Genomic DNA, 21685 nt, shown 5'->3' on the forward strand with positions numbered 1-21685 from the left:
TCCATGGCAGCTTTAGATTCAAGAGAAGTAGAATATGTGCTGCTTCCTGCCTGGTGAGTGCTGTATGCATGATTCCATCTACCATTACCATCAAGTGGAATGGAAAACCCCACCTATAAGGGATCTTTGCTTCCTGCAGTCTTTCCAATGCAGGACAAAGGGGGCGTCACCGCATCAGAGTATTGCTGCTGAGAACCTGAAGAACAAGAATTGGGGAGTCCTTATAAGTCAGGTCTGACAAGGTGCAGGCTCGTCCCCAAAATTCCTCTTTAGAGTGTTGGTATGTGAAACAAATTACTATATCCCAAGGCTTAGTGACACCAGTAGGTTTATAGAATATGATGAGCTCTCTCAATGTCCAGCTATGTTATCTCCCAGTCCAGAAAGAGCTCTGCCCACCATAAGAGGAGAAAAGTGCACATATCTGAGCCTTTCGAATCTTCCGGAATCCCACGTAAGCGAAGATTCCGTCTACGTCCTCTATCCTCCAAAACTGCAAGCTTAAGTTGAAGATCCATCATAGACTTTTTTAGTTTAAAACTCCGCTCTGCATTTTGAACACTCATATCTGCTGCTCCTTTTGCTGCTGTTTCCACTTCTTTGATTTGACTACCCAAAGATGCCAGTTTGATCTCAACAGGTTTTAGAGTAGCTGCCCATTCCTCTTTAAGATCTCGCTTCTCCTATGAAAACTGGCTAGCAAATTCCCTCTGTGTAAGAGCTGCAATATCTTCACTGTCCAATCTTCCAGACTTAGAGGGTTTGGATGCCATTTTACTTGGTTCACCCTCAGAGCTAGGCCCCGAATTAGAAACGACTGACTTAGTCAGAATATACTCCGTGAGAGCATGCTCCCGCACCCGTTGGTTTCCTGACGATATCCCCCCTAAAGGAATATATTTCCAAAATTGATTAAGTTCACTTATGAATAAAGTAGCAGTCAGATAAAGCGGTGATCAGGCACACAGCCCACATTCTAAGCAGCCATCTCAGAATGCGGGTAACCACGCTCCCCTGGTAATTGCATTTTGATCCACTAAAAAGCATCTTATTTTAAACATAAGCACATATTAAGGTGCATTCAAACTCAATAATAACCCAGTTTTAAAAAAAGAATACACCAGAGCAGGCATTCAGCTCTTAAGCTTCCCCTCCTTTGCTGAATCTGAAGTGTCAGTTTTAAATCTGGAGTCTTCTGTTTCATCCAAATACAGGAGACTGGTTTGTGCAAATCACTGTTAGCAAATTCTGTATTCAGATGAAACAGGAAGTTACGGTTTATTAGAAGCCACAAATGTACTTCACATGTACTTTCCTCATGTGTGGAGGAAGGACAGGGAGAGCAATGTGCCAAGGCTTTGAATTGGCACATTCTTGTGACAAACTACAGCCTGCTACCTCTGATTTCAGCCAAAAACTTATTAGAATCATAGAGTTGGAAGTGATCTCAAAAGTCATCTAGTACAGCTTACTGCCAATGCAGGAAACCCACTACTACAGCACCCCTGATAGATGGCCATCTAGCTTCCACTTAAAAACCTCTAGTGAAGGAGAGTCCACCACTTTCCAAGGCACCACTTTCCAAGGCACCACTTTCCAAGGCACCACTTTCCAAGGCACCACTTTCCACTGTTCAAGTGCTTGTACCATCAGGAAATTCTTCCTAATGTGTAACCAAAATCCCCTTTCTTGTAATTTGAACCCAATAGCTTGTGGCCTAGTCTCTGAAACAATGGAAAACAAATTTACTCCATCACCTGCGAAATAGTGCTTCAACTAGTTGAATATAGCTAGCACAGTGCCTCTGAGTTGTCTCTTCTCCAGGCTAAACATGTGGAACTTCTTCAACCTTTCCTCATACATATTACTTTGGTCCCCAAGCTCCACACCTTCTTTGCCTTAGTCCTTGCGACACGTTCAGATGAAAGACACAATCTTAAAAGAGGCATCCCCTCCAAAGTGAGAGAGGAGGGAGTGCTTCTGGTAAGATGAAATGTGTTTCATCAAATGTATAAATAAAACCAAGTATTTTTTGTTTATCATATGCAAACTTATAAGAGAATCAACCAGCTAAACTCATGATCAATCAACTAAGATTTAACTAGATGTCAGACCTATACTATAGAACAAGGCTGGGGAATGGGATCCAGCCAGTGGGGTAGACTGTTATCGCTCCTTCCAGACCAAATTTGATAGGTGAATGATTATCACCTGACATCACAAGGCCTGTCTTGCCACGAAGACACAGCTCGCAAAGCACTTCCAATCAATTGATCATCGGTTCTTGAGAAGCCTTGTGCACAGTGATTTGCAGATGCTGCCAAACAGCTGATCGGTGGGTGCCTGCAAAGTCCCTTTGAGCTCATAGGAAGAGTTACTATCCTATGTTGTCAGGTGTATGGGCAGGCCTTGTGGCTTGGCCAAAATGGCCTCATGTGCCAAATGGGGACACTTGGTGGGCCTAATTAGGCTTGCAAGCCAGAGGTTTCCCATTGATGTTCTAACCGTTTAACCCCCAAATTGGATCTTCCAAGCAGCTTGCAAATATGCTAAATAAATGCTAAACGTTTGTACAAAGTACAAAGATAATGTATTAAAATGCAACACTGAGGTAAGACAGTAAAGAACTGAAAGTCAATTACCAACCTGAAAGCCCTGCAAAACATGGTTTTTTAACCAGCTTCTTTAATGCTATAAAAGCCGAGCTGAAGAGTTTCCCTGGGGAGAGAGTGCCATATAGAAGGTGTTGCCATTCAGAAAACCCCAAACGTGGAGGTGATTGACCTGACCTTAAATGGCTATGGCTTCTATGGAAGGGCTTCAAAAGCTATAGATTTGACAGCACTCTTAAAGAGCTCATATTCATAACAAGTGTCAATTTTCTCTCTAAATGCTTCAAGCATCAAATCAGTTCTACTTCCTGCAGTGCTGAGAAACTAAAAAAACAGCATACAAAATGATAATTACTTAAGCCAAGATTTAAAGTGATGAGATGGTAGTGTTCAACATAGGGGCTTTTCAGCATCCCCCCACTCCCCACAATCCAGCCACCCCTTTCTGGACCCTCTAATGGTCAGTGGATTTTACAGCAGCATCTCATGATTGAGGGGCTGCTACTGTGAATACACACACATCTGTACACATGCTTCTCTAGGTTTCATCTAGAAACATTTGGTACAAACATCTGTCAAAGAAAATAATGCACAAAGTATTGATATATGTGCTATTGCAGGGAGAATGTGAGACCTGCTGCAACCTGTACAGCCCTCCTCTCTCTATTTTCTTATTATTTCTAACATTTATATCCCACCCTTCAATGACCAGTAGCCATATATAAACAAAACTCACTATCCTATTCTGATGCTGTATGCCACTGTCTATGCACAGCTGTCCTTGTATACATAAAGCAATGTATACAAAGCAGTTTATGATCACCAGGATGTATACCAGGGATTACCAACACGATGCCCTCCAAATACCTTGGTCACAGCTCCCATCAGCCTCAGCCAGCACAGCCAATGGTCAGGGAGTTGTGATCTAAAACATCCAGAGTGTACCAGGATGGCCTATAGTATTACTATACAATTATCATTGTTGAAGCACTTCTTCAAGGCAGGCTCGGCAGAAGTGACCATGTAGGCCCAAGCAGGGGGAAAAGAACCCACAAACAAAATCATTCAAAGTGTGGGCTGTCCTCCTGCAGTGACAAGGCACACACCAAGGGCTGGTGGTGCATTCTTCATGCTGCTCCATATGCAGAGGTGTCGTTACTGCCATAAATCCTTCTGGCACAAGGAGAATATATACCTTGTAATCCTACTGGAAGGGCTGGATATAAATCAAATAAGTAAATAAATAATCCTTTAAATATTTGTTTCACAAGCGATTGCAAAGCAGTTTTCCATGTATAACCTTCTGCACACACTGATTTTAAGGAGTATTACTTCTGACCTTGTGGTAAGCGCATACCTTGGGAGCTGTGCTTTAACCTGTTTCTGGCACAAGTTGTGGTATCTTTCCACTTTCAAAAATCCCTGATTCAGCATCCTCTGGCAGACCAAGTCCATTCGCTTACAAACCTACATTTAAAATACAAAAACAGAGCTCAAGATGTCTTCTTTAATAGTTAATAAGTTGTGGGCCCCTTTCATGATTAACCAGCTAATGTAAAGTGCTACAAGACTACATACCACAATTTGAAATGGGGCCAAATTCCAAAAGATAGCAGAAACATCATTCTGCCTTTTTCAAATAATTTGTCCCAAAGCCTCCAGAGAATTGACATTTTCAACAAAGAGCACATGCATCCCTCCCTCCCCACAGTGAGACAATGGAGCTTTTAAAACTATGAAGAAAGAACCGTTCACATAAACACACTATAAAAGTGAAAATATTTTTATACAGCTTTTTAAATGCATTTAAACTTTTAAATCTTTTAAACTATTCTCTGGTAGGTAAGAGTTCCTCGCAGATTCACCACTTCTTATTTGTGGTGCGTTTTTGTTTTGGAAGTCTAATAAAAGCCAAATTATATACAAATACATGTTTAAAACCCAATGGCTCCTTGGAAAGGGACTAAAGATCTAGACCAGTGGTTTCCAACTTTATGAGCACGGGACCCCCTTTCTAAGCTGGAAAAAAATGTGTGACCCCCTCCCCCCAGGGAGGCAGGCTGGCTGCCAGGAAGGAAGGGGGGAAGCAGCCTTTCTTTGCAGGCTTGCTTCTTTTTGCTTCACAAACAGCCCTCTCCTCTCATTCTAAGTAAGGGTGTTGCCAGTAGAGGCAGTGCAAGGAGACAGGAATCAGTGATAGTAATCCCCTCTTCTTCCTGGTAGCTCCACCCTCAGCCTCCTTTGGCATCTGCCATGTATTTTATAGGCAGATGCCTGCCCTTAGTGCACATGAAAGATGCTCTGGAGATTCATTTGGAGCAAGGGGGAGGTGTCATCTGCAGCGGCAGTGGAAAGCAGACAGTGTCGAGGGAGTGAAGACTTTTTTTAAAAAATTAATAAATAATTCATTTCTTTACTGTTCACGGCCCCCTCTGGATTACTTCGCGGCCCCCCTGGGGGTCCCGGCCCCCAGGTTGGGAACCACTGATCTAGACAAATGACAGCAATCTTCAGGCAACCAAAAAGAATGTTTTGGGTCAGAAATCATCAGGTATAATGGCCCTTTTGGTAAAACAAATAAATGGCTCAAGATCACCTTTATTCCCACCATTCTGTTGATAATTTATTGATATTTCTTAATTGGTCATGGTGGAAAAGCATTTGAAAAAGTTTATTAACTGTTAGGCAGACAATGCACACTAGGTTACATTCAATAGTGCTAAGGCAAATGTTCCATCAGTACAAGAACTGCTCCTTGTACAACAAAACAATGTTCCCGTCTCCTCCTCCCATGTGCCACCTGAATCTGTTGCAGGAGTTCCCCCAACCCTCCGGAGCAGATTTGGGAATAGTGCAGGGCGTTCACAGGGGGTGGAAGGCCTGTTGTACTCTGCTTGTGCAATTATTTAGTTGAAAAATGCCTACAGGGGGTAACAAAACCAAAAGATTTTCAAGCAATGATCAAGTGCCATCTTTTCATGAGGAATTCTTCCAGCAACCACTTCCTGAGGTTGTATCCACACAGAGAAGAGCCACACTCACATTCAGCATTAGTGTTGCTAATCATTGGCCTGATACAAATTTAACAGGAAACCATGGTTTATCACTATGTGAAGGAGCTGTGCCAAGCTTTGGTCTTCTGCACTCTTTTCTTCCTCTCTCTGGCATGGCCAAAAGGGGATCACAGGGGATTTCAGTTCTACTTTTAAACAAAACACATCTCCTCATTACATATGGACTCAGGGAACTGTGGTTTGTTTAAACTCTTGTTAGTGAGAACAAAACCTCAGATCAAACCATGGTTTCTATTCCTGGTCTGTTCTCATTAATTAGAAATTTATGTTCACAGGATTCAGACATAATAGGGAATCATGGCATTGTTTAAAACCAGAAGCATCAGATCCTCTCCTTGCAGCTGCAAGAGATCAGTAGGGAGTGTGCAAGCCTGAGGCTTTAAAAACTCAACATTGATTATTGTTACTATACAGAATTTTCTACTTGAGATCAAGGAGAGTTTATCAGACGAGAGGGCACTGGGCCAAATGGGCCATTCCAGCAACAACTTCCTCATGGTACTTTCTTTTGTCTTATAGATTTACAGATAGTTAAGGAGTGTGGCTTAAAAAACATCTCCAATTAAGAATGATAAAACTTGAATGTTTATTCATCATAAAATCAAGACCATTTGTCATTTCAGTATGATATTGGGTATGGAAAATCTATCTTGTGAAGGATATATTCAAAGCTGTTGCAGTATTAAGTTATTTGCAATCATCTTTTGCCCACCTAACACACATCTGCTATGTATAAGGTTGGTTATAAGAATTAAAAGTCTAGAACTTAGGATAGGACAAGCCCTAAGGTTCCCCATATTTGCAGATGAAGAGGACTGAAGAAGACCAACACAGAGGCTAAGCTGCAAATGAGCAAAATGTGAGACTCTAGAATGTGTTTACTGGTGTAGATATTACTGGCTTAACTTGCTATTTCCATGCTTTTAGGAGCATACTGTAAATAAATGTGTACGTGGCTTAACCCTTTTCTTAAACTGATTTTACAAAAAAATATAATAGTTCCATTTATTTATTATATGACAGCCAGTGTGGTGTAGTGGTTAAGGTGTTGGACTATGACCTGGGAGATGAGAGTTCGAAACCCTACATAGCCATGAAGCTCACTGGGTGACCTTGGGCCAGTCACTGCCTCTCAGCCTCATAAAAACCCTATTCATAGGGTCGCCACAAGTCGGAATCAACTTGAAGGCAGTACATTTACATGTATTTATTATATCTTTATCCCACTTTTCAGATAAAATCTTGTCTTAAGTAAAGTTGAAACACAGGCTCTGCTCTCAGGTTTACAAGCTTTAAAAAAGGCAAGACATAGACAAAGGGAAAAGGTGTGGAGAGGAAAAGCAGACAGGAGAGATCAAAAACAATGCCAGAACAAAGTGGTGAATTGTAAACAGGCATTTCTATTCAACTGGGACACAGTGACCTTCCTGTGCAAGTGTTCTTCCCTAAACATAGATTGTCAGCTACCTGGCAGACCTCCAGCTGATGGCAAAGGCCAGAGTATACTTCCCCTCTCTTCTGTACCCCAAGACAACTGTCAGGTAGAGCAGACAGAGTTCTTTCTGGCTGGAAGGAGGTGGGGAAGCATGTTTCCTTTTAGCTGTCCCTTCTCTGGCCAATGGATGGGACCAGGCTGGTCTATCCATTGCAATGGGAGAGAGGGGGTACAACCTGCTAGTGATCCTTGGTCCTTTGGCCAGTGATGGTCAGAGTAGTCTTCCCCTTTGAACACTGAAGATTCTTGCACTACAACTACTGTGTAAGAATTCCCAAGCTATCAGAGATACAAAGCTACTGAACAACACATCTACTGGGCATGACCTGGGTGGCAGCTGAAACTGTTTTGTTTTCTTAGATTTTTAGAAGAATGCAGAGAAACTGGAGGAGATTAGGAAGAAAACAGAGGTGGCCAAAGGTTTATGAATGCCATATGCATGAGGCAAGAGCGAAGAAACTGGTTCTGTTTATTCTTAAGAAAAGCTGAAAACACATGAGAGTACCAGAAAAGTTCAGGACAGATCTTGAGGAAGACAGATAAAAACAAGCAACCAGCAGAGAAGAGAGAAAAGAGCAATGTTCTTTAGCTCTCCTCTCTTGGTCATCCACAACTTTAAGGAGAAATGCATTACCGAAAGACTAACACAAAGTAAGCTGTCCTTCCAAAGGGACACACGGTAAGAGTTTTAACCAGAAGCAAAACATGTATTATTTAAAATACTTATATCCCACCTTCCCTTGTGCAGTTTGCAGCACCCATAAATAATAAAATGCAGCAAAACCCAACATAAGTTCTCACTTGTGTAGTCCAACCAGTTGCTGCAGGAGGTTGATGATATATTTATTATTATTATTATTATTATTATTATTATTATTATTATTATTAGCAGCAGCAGCAGCAGCAGCAGCAGCAGCAGCAGCAGCAGCAGAAATTTCATCATTAGCTGCTTTTGAAATACTAGCTGTTTCAAAAAAAAAAAGGAGCAAGTTTCCTGAAAGACAACACAGAAATGGATCTACTGGGATGCTCTGTGGTCTTGAGCAGCTCTCAGTCTCACCAGCTACAATCCGCTGGAGCAAGCCCTGATGTTATTAAAGGGCACTCTACTGTAGCTTTGTACTACACACTCATTACAAAAATATTTTATTTTTTCCACAGTGCTGAAATAAATATATTTGGATCTATAACAGAAAGAGGGGGGAGAATCAGTGAGGGTTGTTTTTTTCACTGAAATAAGGGCCCAACAAAATGTTTTTGAAATATTAACAGTATATCTCTCTGAAATGTATACTCAAGTACAAAAAGTTTATAATATAATGTGTCAATGCAGCATATTCTACAAATCAGAGGAGTTGCTTGCAATTATTTTTACTGAAAAGTCTCTGAGCTCCAAATATCCAGTTAAATTGTAGCATGCTGGAAATGGAAAGCAGAGTGGAAGCCAAGGGAACAAGTTTCTACTACTGCTTTGCAGGTTAGAAAAGAACTAGGTACCCAGGTGTCTAGAAAAATGACATAGCTGATGGCATCTACACGTTTGACATGCCCCCCTCTGGGGCTAGCATCTTAAAACATTGTGCTAGCTTCTACAGATTTGGTTTTGACATTCACGAATTTGAAATGCTTTCCAATAATGCTGATCCCCAAGATAAATACTGCAGCAGCACACACAGAAGCAGAAAAAAACCTCTTCAGGAACGGCACTGTCCATCTGCCACATTCATTTTGGCTCTAGCAGCACAGCTCCCTCAAGACAGCAGCATAGACAAATACAGAGTGGCTCCACACTCTAAGTCTGTTAGGGGACACTAGTGAGAATAGCTGTCCCTTCCGTCCTTCTCCCCCCTCCCCAAATTAGATAAATATGGAATCCTCCACCCTACCATAATAAGGGTTGTACTGGGATGACAAAATGTCAGAACGTGAACCTTCTTCACCCACAAACTTTAAGTAGAGTTTCTTTATGTACATGTTATAGCAAGTGGTACGAGTACACTGACATCTAGTGGCAAAGCGAATACTACAAGCCCAGCCAAAATCCGTCTGGAAGCTTAAGAGAGCAACAAAACAGATCTGCAGTGCGATCCTATGTAATTCCATTCATAAACATTGGAGTTAGGGTGAATAAAGAGTCAGCCAACTTTGCAAATGGACACTTGCATATTCAGGGATGAAAATCCTAAGCAATCCTAAACCAAGACCTCCAACAGATTTTCTAAGCTAAAACAAAATGATGGATGATGTTACCATAAATACTTGCAGAGTGGTGCACACTGGGACAAAGGAAAACAACTGGCTGAAGGCCAGAAATGCCCATTTCAAGTGTTCTGGTGGGGTGGGGGGAGCAAGGTTCACAGTTAAGGCTCAACTTCACTCTTTAATGTATTCAAGATCAAACTACTAAAACAAAAGGATACATTTTAAGAGCATTTGTCATGGTTATTCTTAAAATGTTCAGCCACCCAATATATACCTGAATAATCACATGTGGGAAGAAACTGGCAGATCCCTGAACAGTGCCCCTGCTAAAGCTACACACTGACAAGATCGTAGGACCATAGCAGAAGACTCACTAAAGAAGCCAGTGCAGTATGCTGCAATGGGGAAAAAGTCAAAGCAGATGTGGGGAATTATTAGGAAAGATGTTGAAGATCAAACTCCGAAAATCATAATGCCATTTATATGTGGAAGATGATGAATCCATGTTTGGAATATTATATGCAGCTGTGCTACATCACAAAAAATGTATTGTAGAGCCAGATAAACTACACAGGGTCAATAAAAAAAACCAGGGCAATGAGACCATGTTCTCTATAAATCCCAGAACAGCAACAATAGTAATCTGTTACAGCAGCAACCACCAATTTGTTGTGGACTGCAACACTCTGCTACATCAAAATCATCAAGTGGGCCACACACTTGTTGAAGGAGGCCTACGAAAACACAATTCAGTCTAACAAGCACTTTAGTTCTGTGAAGTTAATTGCTACAGAATATTGTGATGGCACTAGCAAAGAGGTATTTTAAAGAAATAATAAATTCACCAAGGGTAGATATTGGTTATCATAGCTAGGAATGGAACCTAAATAATATTATACTTCCGATTAATACAGAATGGGGATCATCTTTCCCAGTGCATAAATGCTGAAGGCAGAATGTTGGGCTACATGGATCTTGGATGTGATGCAGCACAGTAATTTTTATTCTGTTCTGCCACCAACTCACTTTCTCCATTACTTACATTCAACCCTCCTTTTCTCCCCCAATTGACCCTCCCTATTTATCTTCTTTCCTTTTGCTGGAGGATTGTATCCACTTGCTTACTTACTGCCCGCATTTATATAGCTGTCTCATAACAGGAGTTCTCTAGTGGGCTCACAAAGCAAACAAAAACAAATGCAATATGGAATAATAAAAGCTTTAAAATGCAATATGGAATAATAAAAGCTGAATTAAACTGAAATAATTAAAATACATTTTTGTATGTCTGGTCTTTGATTAGATTATAAGTCACAGAGAGGGTCTGGTCTAGCTCATGCAATATTTTTTGCACAGTACCTAATGGTTTTAGAATTTTTAAGTTGTAGTAAGCTAATTGTCCAATCCAATGCAATCTAAATCCTGAGAAGATAGTCTATAGTTGTAAATGCACAGCATGACATGTGGCCAGTTTGAGAGAGGCTGAACTGAGTGGTATCAAGATGGTGCAAAGGCCATCCTAATCCCCTTCTTGTTTCACTGTCCTCCTACCTTCAGTCCCTGCTATATTAATGACTGCTTTTCAGAGAACAAATGGCAAATTCTTAAAATATCCAACTGATACCAGTATCTTAAAAATGCCTAGCCTGCAAGGCTTAGAAATGTCCTGGTCAATAAGCCTGAAAAGCAACCAAAGCTGTGAAAAAGAAAGTGAGTTTTTCATACTATTGTCAGAGCCAAAGGTTTTTTAAATGGTTTAGCCTGTTTTTTACAAGGAAAAAAACTGTAAGAGAAAAAGAACCAATATAATCCATTTAAAGATAACAAGATTGTTATCTCCCTCCCACACCTTCACAAAAAGCTCTCTCTTGACAAGCCATTGCTGTGGCGGGTCAAAAGAGACTCAAGTGGGAAGGCAGGAACCGCCCGCCCCCGGGGAAGATAGGCACCTGGACATCTAAGAAATTTGCTGAAAAAGCACAGAAATCATGTGCAACTGCACAGAGACCACAAAGAACAACTGACAAACAGAAGCATAGGTCAATGATGATGGGGAGGAGAACAGATAGTATTCTTCACCAGCTAGTATGAAAGAGTGAAAAAACAGTGGTCAGCAGATCCTATAATCTCAAGAGAACTATGGAAGCCTGTTATTAATGGGGCACAATCTTTCCTGAAACCCCTGGATCCATAGTCTCTGGGAAGTCCTGGATTCACTATCATACCTGGAATACCAAACCAATATGTGGGCATACCTTTAATCTTAAGAACAACTACAGCACTCTGTGCAATGCTGTTTTTGTTCTTGTCTAGAAGGTTTGGGCTCCTATTGGAAGGGTGGGGGTATAAATTAAATAAATAAATAAAACAGCAGTCTGCTTCCAAAGAGGATTGAGACTCTGGGAGCATATTTCCAAACAAGTGCTTGTTCCCAAGACCTGCCCTGTTTTCTTTTGAAGACCATGCAAGGGGCTTGCTTTGAACTATGAAACCCTTACTTCAGGACTGCACATATTTCTGGGTGTGACATAACTAATCCTGACAACCTCTTCTGCACAGTTTTCCTGGACACAGAAAGAGCTAAACCAGACCGTCAGCTCAGTGACATACCAAGGCAGCAGCTCTCTGGAACTGTGCACACAGCCAGCGGCACACCTTGGCTAGCTGCATGTACAGCTACAGGAGGGCTACTCAAGTCTTCCCTTCCTTTTCTTTGAGTGCCCCCTGGCTAGGGCAACCACTACTCACTCCAGACAACTGGCAAAATGCAAGCTTGCATTAACAAATTGGGCCTAGCGTATGCAAGATACTGCCTCCTCCTCTATGGCAACATTTGGACCATGGATTTTCCACCTTTCATTCCAACTACTGCTTTATACCAGCTTTCAGTACAAAGTAGCAGGAAAAACACAAATTTGGCCCCTCGCATATATGGCGGAGCTTGGTAGCATACCATTTTTTCTAAGAGACAGTGAGATTCAGAGTATTGCTTCCTGCTGCACCAAGTTACAGTAAGAGCATCTATCTGTAGCAACTGCCAAATGAGGGGAATTTAGAAATGAGGAGCGGAAGGCACTCAGTGCCTTCTGTATATATACTGTGCATATACTTGCATATGTGTATGTGGGAGGGGGACATATACTGTACACAAGTATACTATACACTCCTACAGCAATTCCTCGTCCTTAAACAGATGACACCAAGTTAGCCTAATGTCATTTTGAAAGACACTCTCAACTGGCCATGTCCACACGATCAAATTCTGGATTAATAAACCAAGATATGCATGAGTTTCCTGCCCTACCTGAAGCCCCTTTACTCCCGCTTCACTCTTTCCTTTGGCAACTGTAGTTGTGCAGTTAATTGCAGCTTCCTGTTGCATGCAAACTGGGAACTAAGTTTAATGTTTTCCAAATAAGCCAGGAACAATTCGTCAGCTTCTGAATTCTGGCTTGCTTGGAAGCCATTAAGGTTTGTACATCTTGGGAAGTTATGATTAACTACAGCTTTCTGGTTTGTTTCCCCACTTGTGTGGGTGCAGAAAGCTCATGCACACTGTGGCTTTCTAAACCAGGATTTGATTGTACCAACTGGGTCTCTGTGTTGCTGGAAGCTTGTCAAAAACATTTTACTCATATACTGAAGTATACTATAGACTTCTGCTTCTTGCTATTGGAGTAAAATTTCTGGTAGCCATAGGAGACCATATTTATAGAAAGGAATGTTCATATCCAAATGCTAAATTCAAGAAAAGACATGCCTTTCAATACAATCTCTTGTTGTGATATAGTTAGCGATGTTATACTTGAGAAGCAGGGGTCGAGAGGCAAATTCCATGCTGAGTTAGCAAATTCCACTACTTGTATCAATTGTGCAAGGCTGCATGATCTCTTATGTTTTGCAGAATTATTTATTCTGCTCCTACTAGTCACTTGAAAGGAATGGTGGAGAGAAGCTATGCAAGGCATTTAAATTCCAGCACCTGACTCCTGAAAATCACTTCTAACAATTCCTTTGGCTTCTGCTGTTCAACTAAGCATTATCCACATATTCAAACTTTGTAGCCATAAACACTAGAAACTGTGTTTGGGGGATTTGTTTTTTTTTTAATGAAAGCTTGAATTAGGACGCTAGATTCTGGAGCCTTCTTGCAATTCCCCACAAGTGCTGAGTACTCACAGCTCTGACTGCAGTATTAAAGAACATAAAGCAATCCCTGTTGGATCAGGCCAAAGGTCCATTTAATCCAGCACCCTGTTCTCAGTGGCCAAACAGATGCTTATGGGAAGTCCACAAGCAGGACTTGCGTACAACAGCACTCTCCCCATATGTGATTTCCAGCAACGTATTCAGAGTCTTATAATGCCTCAGACAGTGGAGACAGAACAGAGCCATCATGGCGAGTAGCCAATGGATACCCTTATCCTTCAGGAATTTATCTAATCCTCTTTTAAGCCATCCAACTTGATGACCATCACTATAACTCATGTGTAGTGAATTTTGCCTTGCTTCATTGAAAAGGGCAATTTTAATATGTACCAGAATGTACAGTTCTTTTGCTTGCTCTCATTACAGTTTCTAGAACTATCCAGGGACACTATAAAAATAATCTCAAGCAATTTTTAAATAATAAAGGCATGTGTTATTTAAACTGACATACAACCATGAGCAGAACCATGAAATTGTCTAGAAGAGCTTACAAAATGCCTCTGTACTGATACGATTGACACATTTCCCACAGCAGGATGGGAAACTATATCCACTCATCATGTCTTGCACTCAGAGTCCACTGCCCTCCAATCCAGCAACTAGGGCTGTGCATGCAGAACCCTTTCACAGAAGTTAAAATTGCACCAATTCAGTGAGTTAATCCTTTCTGAAAGGCTCTGTGGATGCAGCCCCGATCCTCCCACTTCTTTGGATCAGGATACTTAACTTATGCTGGGAAGTCTAGTAAGCATAAAAGTTAGTATAGGAAGCAAGTTCAGGTTGATGCGTTCTGAAAGCTTCCAGACATATTTTGAGCAGGCACTGCACCTGGAAGCCTGTGCCAATCCTTGCTACTCTAAACTAGCAAGCTTTTATTTCTCTATAGTTATTGGAGAAGTTCCATACTTTCTGCGAAAACAAGACCAGAAGCAGACTGCAGTACAGATCATTAACTGATAATATCGAAAATCACAGTAAAGCTAAAGAACAAAGCAATCATAATGCCAAAATACAATTTAAATAACACCCCAGAAGAATATAAAGATCAAATAAGGATCATATTTGAGGCTTTAGTTGATAAGAGAACCAGAACTATGGTTTAATCAATATGCAAAACATACCATATGGAAAGCAGGATTGGACCAAGATGAAGGAGGTGTGAAAACTGGAAAGAGAAATATCAATAATTTAAGATATGCAGAAGATACCATACTCTTAGCAGAAACCAGTAATGATCGAATGCTGATGAAAGTTAAAGAGGAAAGCACAAAAGCAGGACTACAGCTGAACATCAAGAAGACTAAAGTAATGACAACAGAAGATTTATGTAACTTTAAAGTTGACAGCGAGGACATTGAACTTGTCAAGGATTATCAATAGCTTGGCACAGTCTTTAACCAAAACAGAGACAATAAAGAAATCAGAAGACGCCAGGACTGGGGAGGGTAGCTATGAAAGAACTAGAAAAGGTCCTCAAGAGGAAAGCACAAAAGCAGGACTACAGCTGAACGTCAAGAAGACTAAGTAATGACAACAGAAGATTTATATAACTTCAAAGTTGATAATGAGAACACTGAACTTGTCAAGGATTATCAATACCTTGGCATAATCTTTAACCAAAATGGAAACCATAGTGAAGAAATTAGAAGAAGGCTGGGACTGGGGAGGGAAGCTATGAGAGAATTAGAAAAGGTCCTCAAATGCAAAGATGTATCACTGAACACTAAAGTCAGGATCATTCAGACCATGGTATTCCCGATCTCTATATATGGATGTGAAAGTTGGACAGTGAAAAAAGTGGGTAAGAGAAACATCAACTCATTTGAAATGTGGTGTTGGAGGAGAGCTTTGTGGATACCATGGACTGCAAAAAAGACAAATAATTGGGTGTTAGAACAAATTAAACCAGAACTGTCATTAGAAGCTAAAATGATGAAAGCTAAAATACTAGAACTCGTGGACATTCAAAGAAGCTGAATGTTGGAAGATTCAGGACAGACAAAAGGAAGTACTTCTTTACTCAGCGCATAGTTAAACTATGGAATTTGCTCCCACAAGATGCAGTAATGGCCACCAGCTTGGATGGCTTTAAAAGAAGATTAGACAAATTCATGGAGGACAGGGCTATCAATGGCTACTAGCCATGATGGCTGTGCTCTGCCACCCTAGTCAGAGGCAGCATGCTTCTGAAAACCAGTTGCCGGAAGCCTCAGGAGGGGAGAGTGTTCTTGCACTCGGGTCCTGCTTGCGGGCTTCCCCCAGGCACCTGGTTGGCCACTGTGAGAACAGGATGCTGGACTAGATGGGCCACTGGCCTGATCCAGCAGGCTCTTCTTATGTTCTTATGATGAATCTGAGGGTATCATACTTTGGACACATAAGACATGATTCACTAGAAAAGACAATAATGCTGGGAAAAACAGAAGAGTAGAAAAAACAGAGAGTAGAAAAAGAGGAAGGCCAAACAAGAGATGGATTGATTCCATAAAGGAAGCCACAGATCTGAACTTACAAGATCTGAACAGGGTGGTTTATAACAGATGCTCTTGGAGGTCACTGATTCATAGGGTTGCCATAAGTCGTAATCAACTTGAAGGCACATAACAACAAAACAAAGTTATTTAAGGGATTTGCACCCTGCTTTTTGAGGAAGAGCTCCACAGAGCAGTATTTTAAAATACAAATCCATTTCACAACACCTTTAAGATGACATAGCAACAACATTAAAATCATCAATATAAAATAACAACCATAGCTACCCTCATTCATATTTCCTATCAAAAGCTTTTTAAAGCTTTCTTAAAAACGTGAGAGATGGAGCCTGCCTAATCCCTACAGGAATTGTATTCCATAATAGCGAAACAACTGCCAAAGAGGCTCTCTTATCCATTTTTCACCAGCCTAATTCCCTTTACCAGTGAGCACTGAAGCAGGCCCTCTGAACTAGATCTTAACTATACACAAGATTATATGGGTGAAGGAAGTTCTTTAAGTAACCTGCTTCCAAGTTATTCAGTGCTTTAAAGATAATAACCAGCATTTTGAATTTGGCCTAGAAATGCACTGATAACTAGTGCATCTGACACAAAATTGGGATAACTTGCTTGGCCTCCGTCAATAACTGGGCACGCACATGCTGCACTACTTAACATTTCTGAACTGCCTTCAAAGGCAAATCCACATAAAGCACATGACAGTAGTACAGTATGAATGAGACTTTTGCATGGACAGATGAGATCTGACTTCTCTAGATAGGGACATACCAGTCCAAGCCACTAAAAGGCATTCCTGGCTTCCATCACCCAAGTTTCCCCAGTCAGCAACGACTTCAATAGCACCTCTAAACTGCAAACATACTCCTTCAGGGGGAGTGCAACTCCATCAAGGACAAGTTGAATGCCTCTATCCAGGGTTACCAGTTCTTCCACCCACACCTCCATCTTATCCAGGTGAAGCTTCAGGTTGTTCCTTCTCATCCATCCCAAAACAGCCTCCAAGTACCAGTTTAGAAGTTCCTCAGACTCCATGGAATAAGTGAATGGAAAAGAGAGGTTGACTTAAGCATCAGGTGCCTATTGATCAGCACAGGTGGTAACCATTGTGCAAAACAGTGTTAAATCCTTGTGCTGGATGGCAACCTACTACATTTGCTTCTATATCTAGTTGAAGCTACTGGTACTGAACAAAGCATAGTATCTGGAATTATCTGTCTCATGCTCTTCCACAACAATCCTGGAGTTCACAAATGAAGAACAACTTAGCATTACTTGCCATAACCTAGAACATGGGTCACCAACACAGCGCCCATGAGCAGCAGTGTCCCCACCAGTACTTTGAACGGTTTCAAAGGGGATGTGCCATAGAGGGTTGTTGTTCAAACCATACAAACTAAAAGCACCTTGTGCGCAAGGAACTAGTTGCATGGTTCTGTGGATCCCAGCAAATAACTATAAAGTGAAAGTTCAAGACAGTACAGTTAAACAAGCCATCTTAGAGACACAGGAATACTCCAATATTCTTAAGGCACATTTTTATAGAAGCAAATGGGAAGAGGTGGTTGAGATCAGAAGGCTAGTAATTTTCAGGAATGTGTTTGTTGTAGTCTTTAGTCATCTGTTTCACAAGCTTAGTGTCATGCATACCGTTGCAGATATTAAGGTTAAAATCAGAACTTCGAACAGGAAAAACACAGCAGAACTACTGTTGATGTTCTATCACGTATTCATTTGTCTGATAAGCTGTCTGAAATGGGTAGTACAGCAGTTTACCTATAACTGAATATTTACTTGTTTATGTTGCTGCGTTCTCTCTCTTTTTTTTTTGCACTTAACTTCCTCGGTTCATCACATCTGCATATGTTTCAGGATCAGCAGATAACCGTCACAAGCAGGTTATACTTAATGATAGGAGAATAATCTTAACTGTGATAGAAGATGGAAGCCCAAAATGATTATTTCAGTTCATTCTTCATAGCTAAGAGCATGGTCTGAACTGCTGAGTTGATAGCATCATGACCAACAGCAAAAGCATGTGGCACAAAGAAGGCAGCGGGCCCTGTGCTGCATGAGCACAAGGTGCCTAAAACAGCACATTGGCTGTTCTATCTATCAGCAGGGCAGCTTGGGTATTCTCATATGCATCCTTCACAGAATCAATTCCCTCTTGCACTGGAGGGACAGCAAAAAAAATGTCTAAATATAAGCATGTCACTGTGCCCATACGCAATTGCTTTTGCCACTTTAACTAGACAGCAGGAGAGGGTTGCACCTGGCGCTTATAAGTTGCACCATGGGAATAAGGGCAAAAGGCCATCTCTACTCCAACAAATGGGACAACAAAAGGGCTAGAAAATGAAACCAGTTAGTACAGGTTTATCAAATCTGCATTATATACCAATAATACTATCAACGGTGTGTATTCTAGTCTTCAAGTTACTGAAGCAGGAAGGAACCTTACTAGGATTCTTCATGTCAATTGCTATGCACAGAGTGTTTGGCTGCTTAGCTACATCAGTCTGATGCCTCCAGTACATAAACACTTGCATTAGCTGATAAAAAAGGGTTAGCTTTACTTTCACAATGTCGTCTAGAGGTCCATTGTAACGTTCTTATAATGCCTTAATAGTTAGCCCAAGCTAGTGATGAAGTGGCCAACACAACACAATATCCTTTGTAATAGCTTCAGTTTAGCAAGGAATCTCAGCAAAACCAATTCTAATAATAATGGTATTTAAAATAAATTGATAATGCAATTCTGAACCCACTTACCTGGGAGTAAGCCTCAGTGAACAGAATGAGACTTGCTTCTAAGTAGACATGCATAGGACTGGAATGCATGTTAGATGACAACCTCCCTCCAAGGCCAGAGGAATATGAGACAAAAGCAGTGATGCACATTTTTTCTTTTGTTTCAGTATTCTAACCAGAAGACATATTAAAGATGTTTGCCAAGGTATTACACACATCTTTGGTTTTTTCAATGGGCTATAATGCTGTTTGATGCAGAGATAATAGACGAAAACTGAAAGGTGGAAAAGCTCCTTAGAGCTGGACAGATTTCCACAGCTTCACACGTTAGTTAATTTGCTTATTGCCTTGACCATAGGTCACACATAACAGCAACAGAAATAAAGCAAACAAAATTCTGTACATAGTCATATATATTTTCACAAAATGCCAAATATCTCAGGCACCAGAAATCAAAAGTCATTTATCCTTTAAACAGTTAACCTCATGGTTCACCACATAAAGGTGCCTTACAGTGTAATCCTATGCATGTCTACTATGAGGCAGTGCCACTCAATAGGGCTTACTCCCAGGCTGAGTGTCTAAGGCTGCAATCCTATGCAGTTGTACACTACCTGGGAAGAAGACCAACTGAAGAATGTGTGACTTACTTCCAAGTAAATAGGATTGTACTACAGTTGAGACAAAAGCCATACTCTTGCATCTTTACAAAGAAAATAGGGAGACTGTATTCAAAGCCACATGCATGGGGATCTACTAAAATTAAATGATAACATTGGGCCCCAGGTTAGGCAAGATAAAGACCTGGCCCTCATCTCAAGAAGCTTTGAGCAAATAGCAATAAAGCCACAGTTTACAGGAATTTTTTCAATGTTGTTTTAATATTTTGATGTACAATAATGCTGGCAATCTTCTAGCTTTTATTCTGCAGCAAGACACTAGTTTAAGAATAATAATATAAGCCTTAGATTATTAAATTTCTGCTTCATTATTCTGTAACTCTAAAACAACTGAATACATCCAAAGTGATTTCTCCTTTACAAGAATAGTACTAAGTCAGATGCAGTAAGATGTTCCTGTTATTTCACACATTTTTTCCCTCCCATGTGAATATCATCACATGGATTTTTTGTGTCTAGATGAATTTGAGATCTTATAAGATTGGCTCCTATCAATACACACTTACCTCCAACTCTATGGAGTATTAATGAGATAAATTCATTACTAAAAAACACTCCACACACTAAAAAGGCCTAGATTATTTACCACACCCTGTCTCTTTGTATGGTAGAGGAAATTAGCTCTACAGGATAAACCCCATCCAAAGAAAAAGACAATGCTATAGAGATAGGATGATCTGAAATGGAAAAGTGTCAAAATTAACATACAGAAAGGAGAGGGGGAAGGGTACAGAAAGATGAGGAATGCTGGAAACGAACGGGGTCCAAGGAGATCGTCTACACAGATAAATATGTCATTTGCAGAGACCTCATTCCCAGTATCATCCTATCAGTTTTCAGTCTTTGCGAAAAGGGTGCAGGCAAAAAAGCTCTGCCGCAAAGGGGCTGCAACCTGTGGCCCTCATCCTTGACCTTCCCCGCAAACCTTGGATTCCTTTCCCTTTCAAAGAGCGGGAGCTTGATGGGGGGGGGATCAAGAAAAGAGAATCCAGAGGTCATCCAGTTGACCACCACGAACACAACACTGGGTTTTCCTCTTCCCTCTTTTATCGAGCCTCCTGCCACTTCCAAATCAAGTGGTAGGAGAACCGAGGGAACCAGTGACGGAAGGCAGGAGTTTGGATGAGGGCAGAATTCCGGATCCTGGCCGATTTTAACCAAGTAGAAATACTTGCAATCCGAAGGAAGGAGGGGTATGTAGCGAATGGGAAAAGATGGCAAGAAAATAGATGATTGTCTCTTTCTCGAAGTGCAGCGTCCCGCATCGACGATCTGCGAACCCCCGCTCCTGGCCGGCGTTCCCTTCTCCACCCCGACCCCCACCTCCACCCCCCGCGACCTGGCCCCTCACCAGGCGGAGTTGGCTGGTCTCGTCGTAGGACAGGAAGCTGAGGATGCTCTCGATGGCCACAATGGGCAGCCCCACCAGCGTGTTGCTCTGCGGGAGCTGCTCCAGAGGTTGTGCTTCCCCCCGGGGCTGGGGCAGAGGCGGGGGGGAGAGCCGCGCCGAGTCCATGGCGCCTCCTTCCCCGTCCGACAGAAGCCGCTCAGCCACTACCACCACCGCCATCTTGGGGCCTATCCCCTTCCTCGGCTCCGGGAGGGGGCACTTCCTGTGGCGTCGTTCCCGCCTCCCTCTTCGGCAGGGCACTTAAAGAGCCAGGCTCCCTCTGTAGGGTGTCTCTTTCTTTCTCTCTTCTCCTGTCGTTAGTGGGCTCTGAGCGGGCTTGCCTCGGATATCACTGCTTAGTAGAGCCACGTTCAGAATGCCTGTCATGAAGTCATAGTCTTTCCTCCCTGAAAGCTCATTCCGGAGACGTTTGGGATGGTTATAGTTATTTAAGGGCTTGTAATTAATTATTTCGCACATGCGTGTTCATACATGCACGCGGGTCACCGCTTGATTTCTGTACACACGGCCCCGGTTCACTTGGTGACTGGCACCGTGAACTGGCTTCATAGAATATTGTCTGAGGTGATAGGAATGTGGCAGTTCACATATAGCCCATTCCACACGTGCAAGCAATCATACAATGCAGTCAATGTCAAGTGATGAATTTGCATGAATGAACCAGGCCTTAGCAGTGAGGGAGAGGCATTCAGCATGTGTCCAAAGACACCCAATTATGAATTTGTCCGTACAGTAAGATCTTCAGAGGAGTCCCTC

At 41.6% G+C, this 21685-nt stretch overlaps 1 protein-coding gene across 1 annotated transcript in view; it reads right to left on the reverse strand.

Moving 5' to 3' along the window:
- FBXO28 (F-box protein 28) overlaps positions 1-21348 on the reverse strand; it is a 42096-nt gene extending 20748 nt beyond the window's left edge. The window contains exons 1-2 of the mRNA XM_061625080.1: positions 20870-21348; positions 3970-4079 (exon numbers count right to left, since the gene is read on the reverse strand). Coding sequence (XP_061481064.1) covers positions 3970-4079; positions 20870-21088 — 329 coding nt within the window. The 5' untranslated portion in view covers positions 21089-21348. The remainder of the gene's footprint in view (positions 1-3969; positions 4080-20869) is intronic.
- Positions 21349-21685: the final 337 nt, after the last annotated feature.

The sequence above is a fragment of the Rhineura floridana genome, chromosome 4 (assembly GCF_030035675.1).
Source record: "Rhineura floridana isolate rRhiFlo1 chromosome 4, rRhiFlo1.hap2, whole genome shotgun sequence".
Lineage (NCBI taxonomy): Eukaryota > Metazoa > Chordata > Lepidosauria > Squamata > Rhineuridae > Rhineura > Rhineura floridana.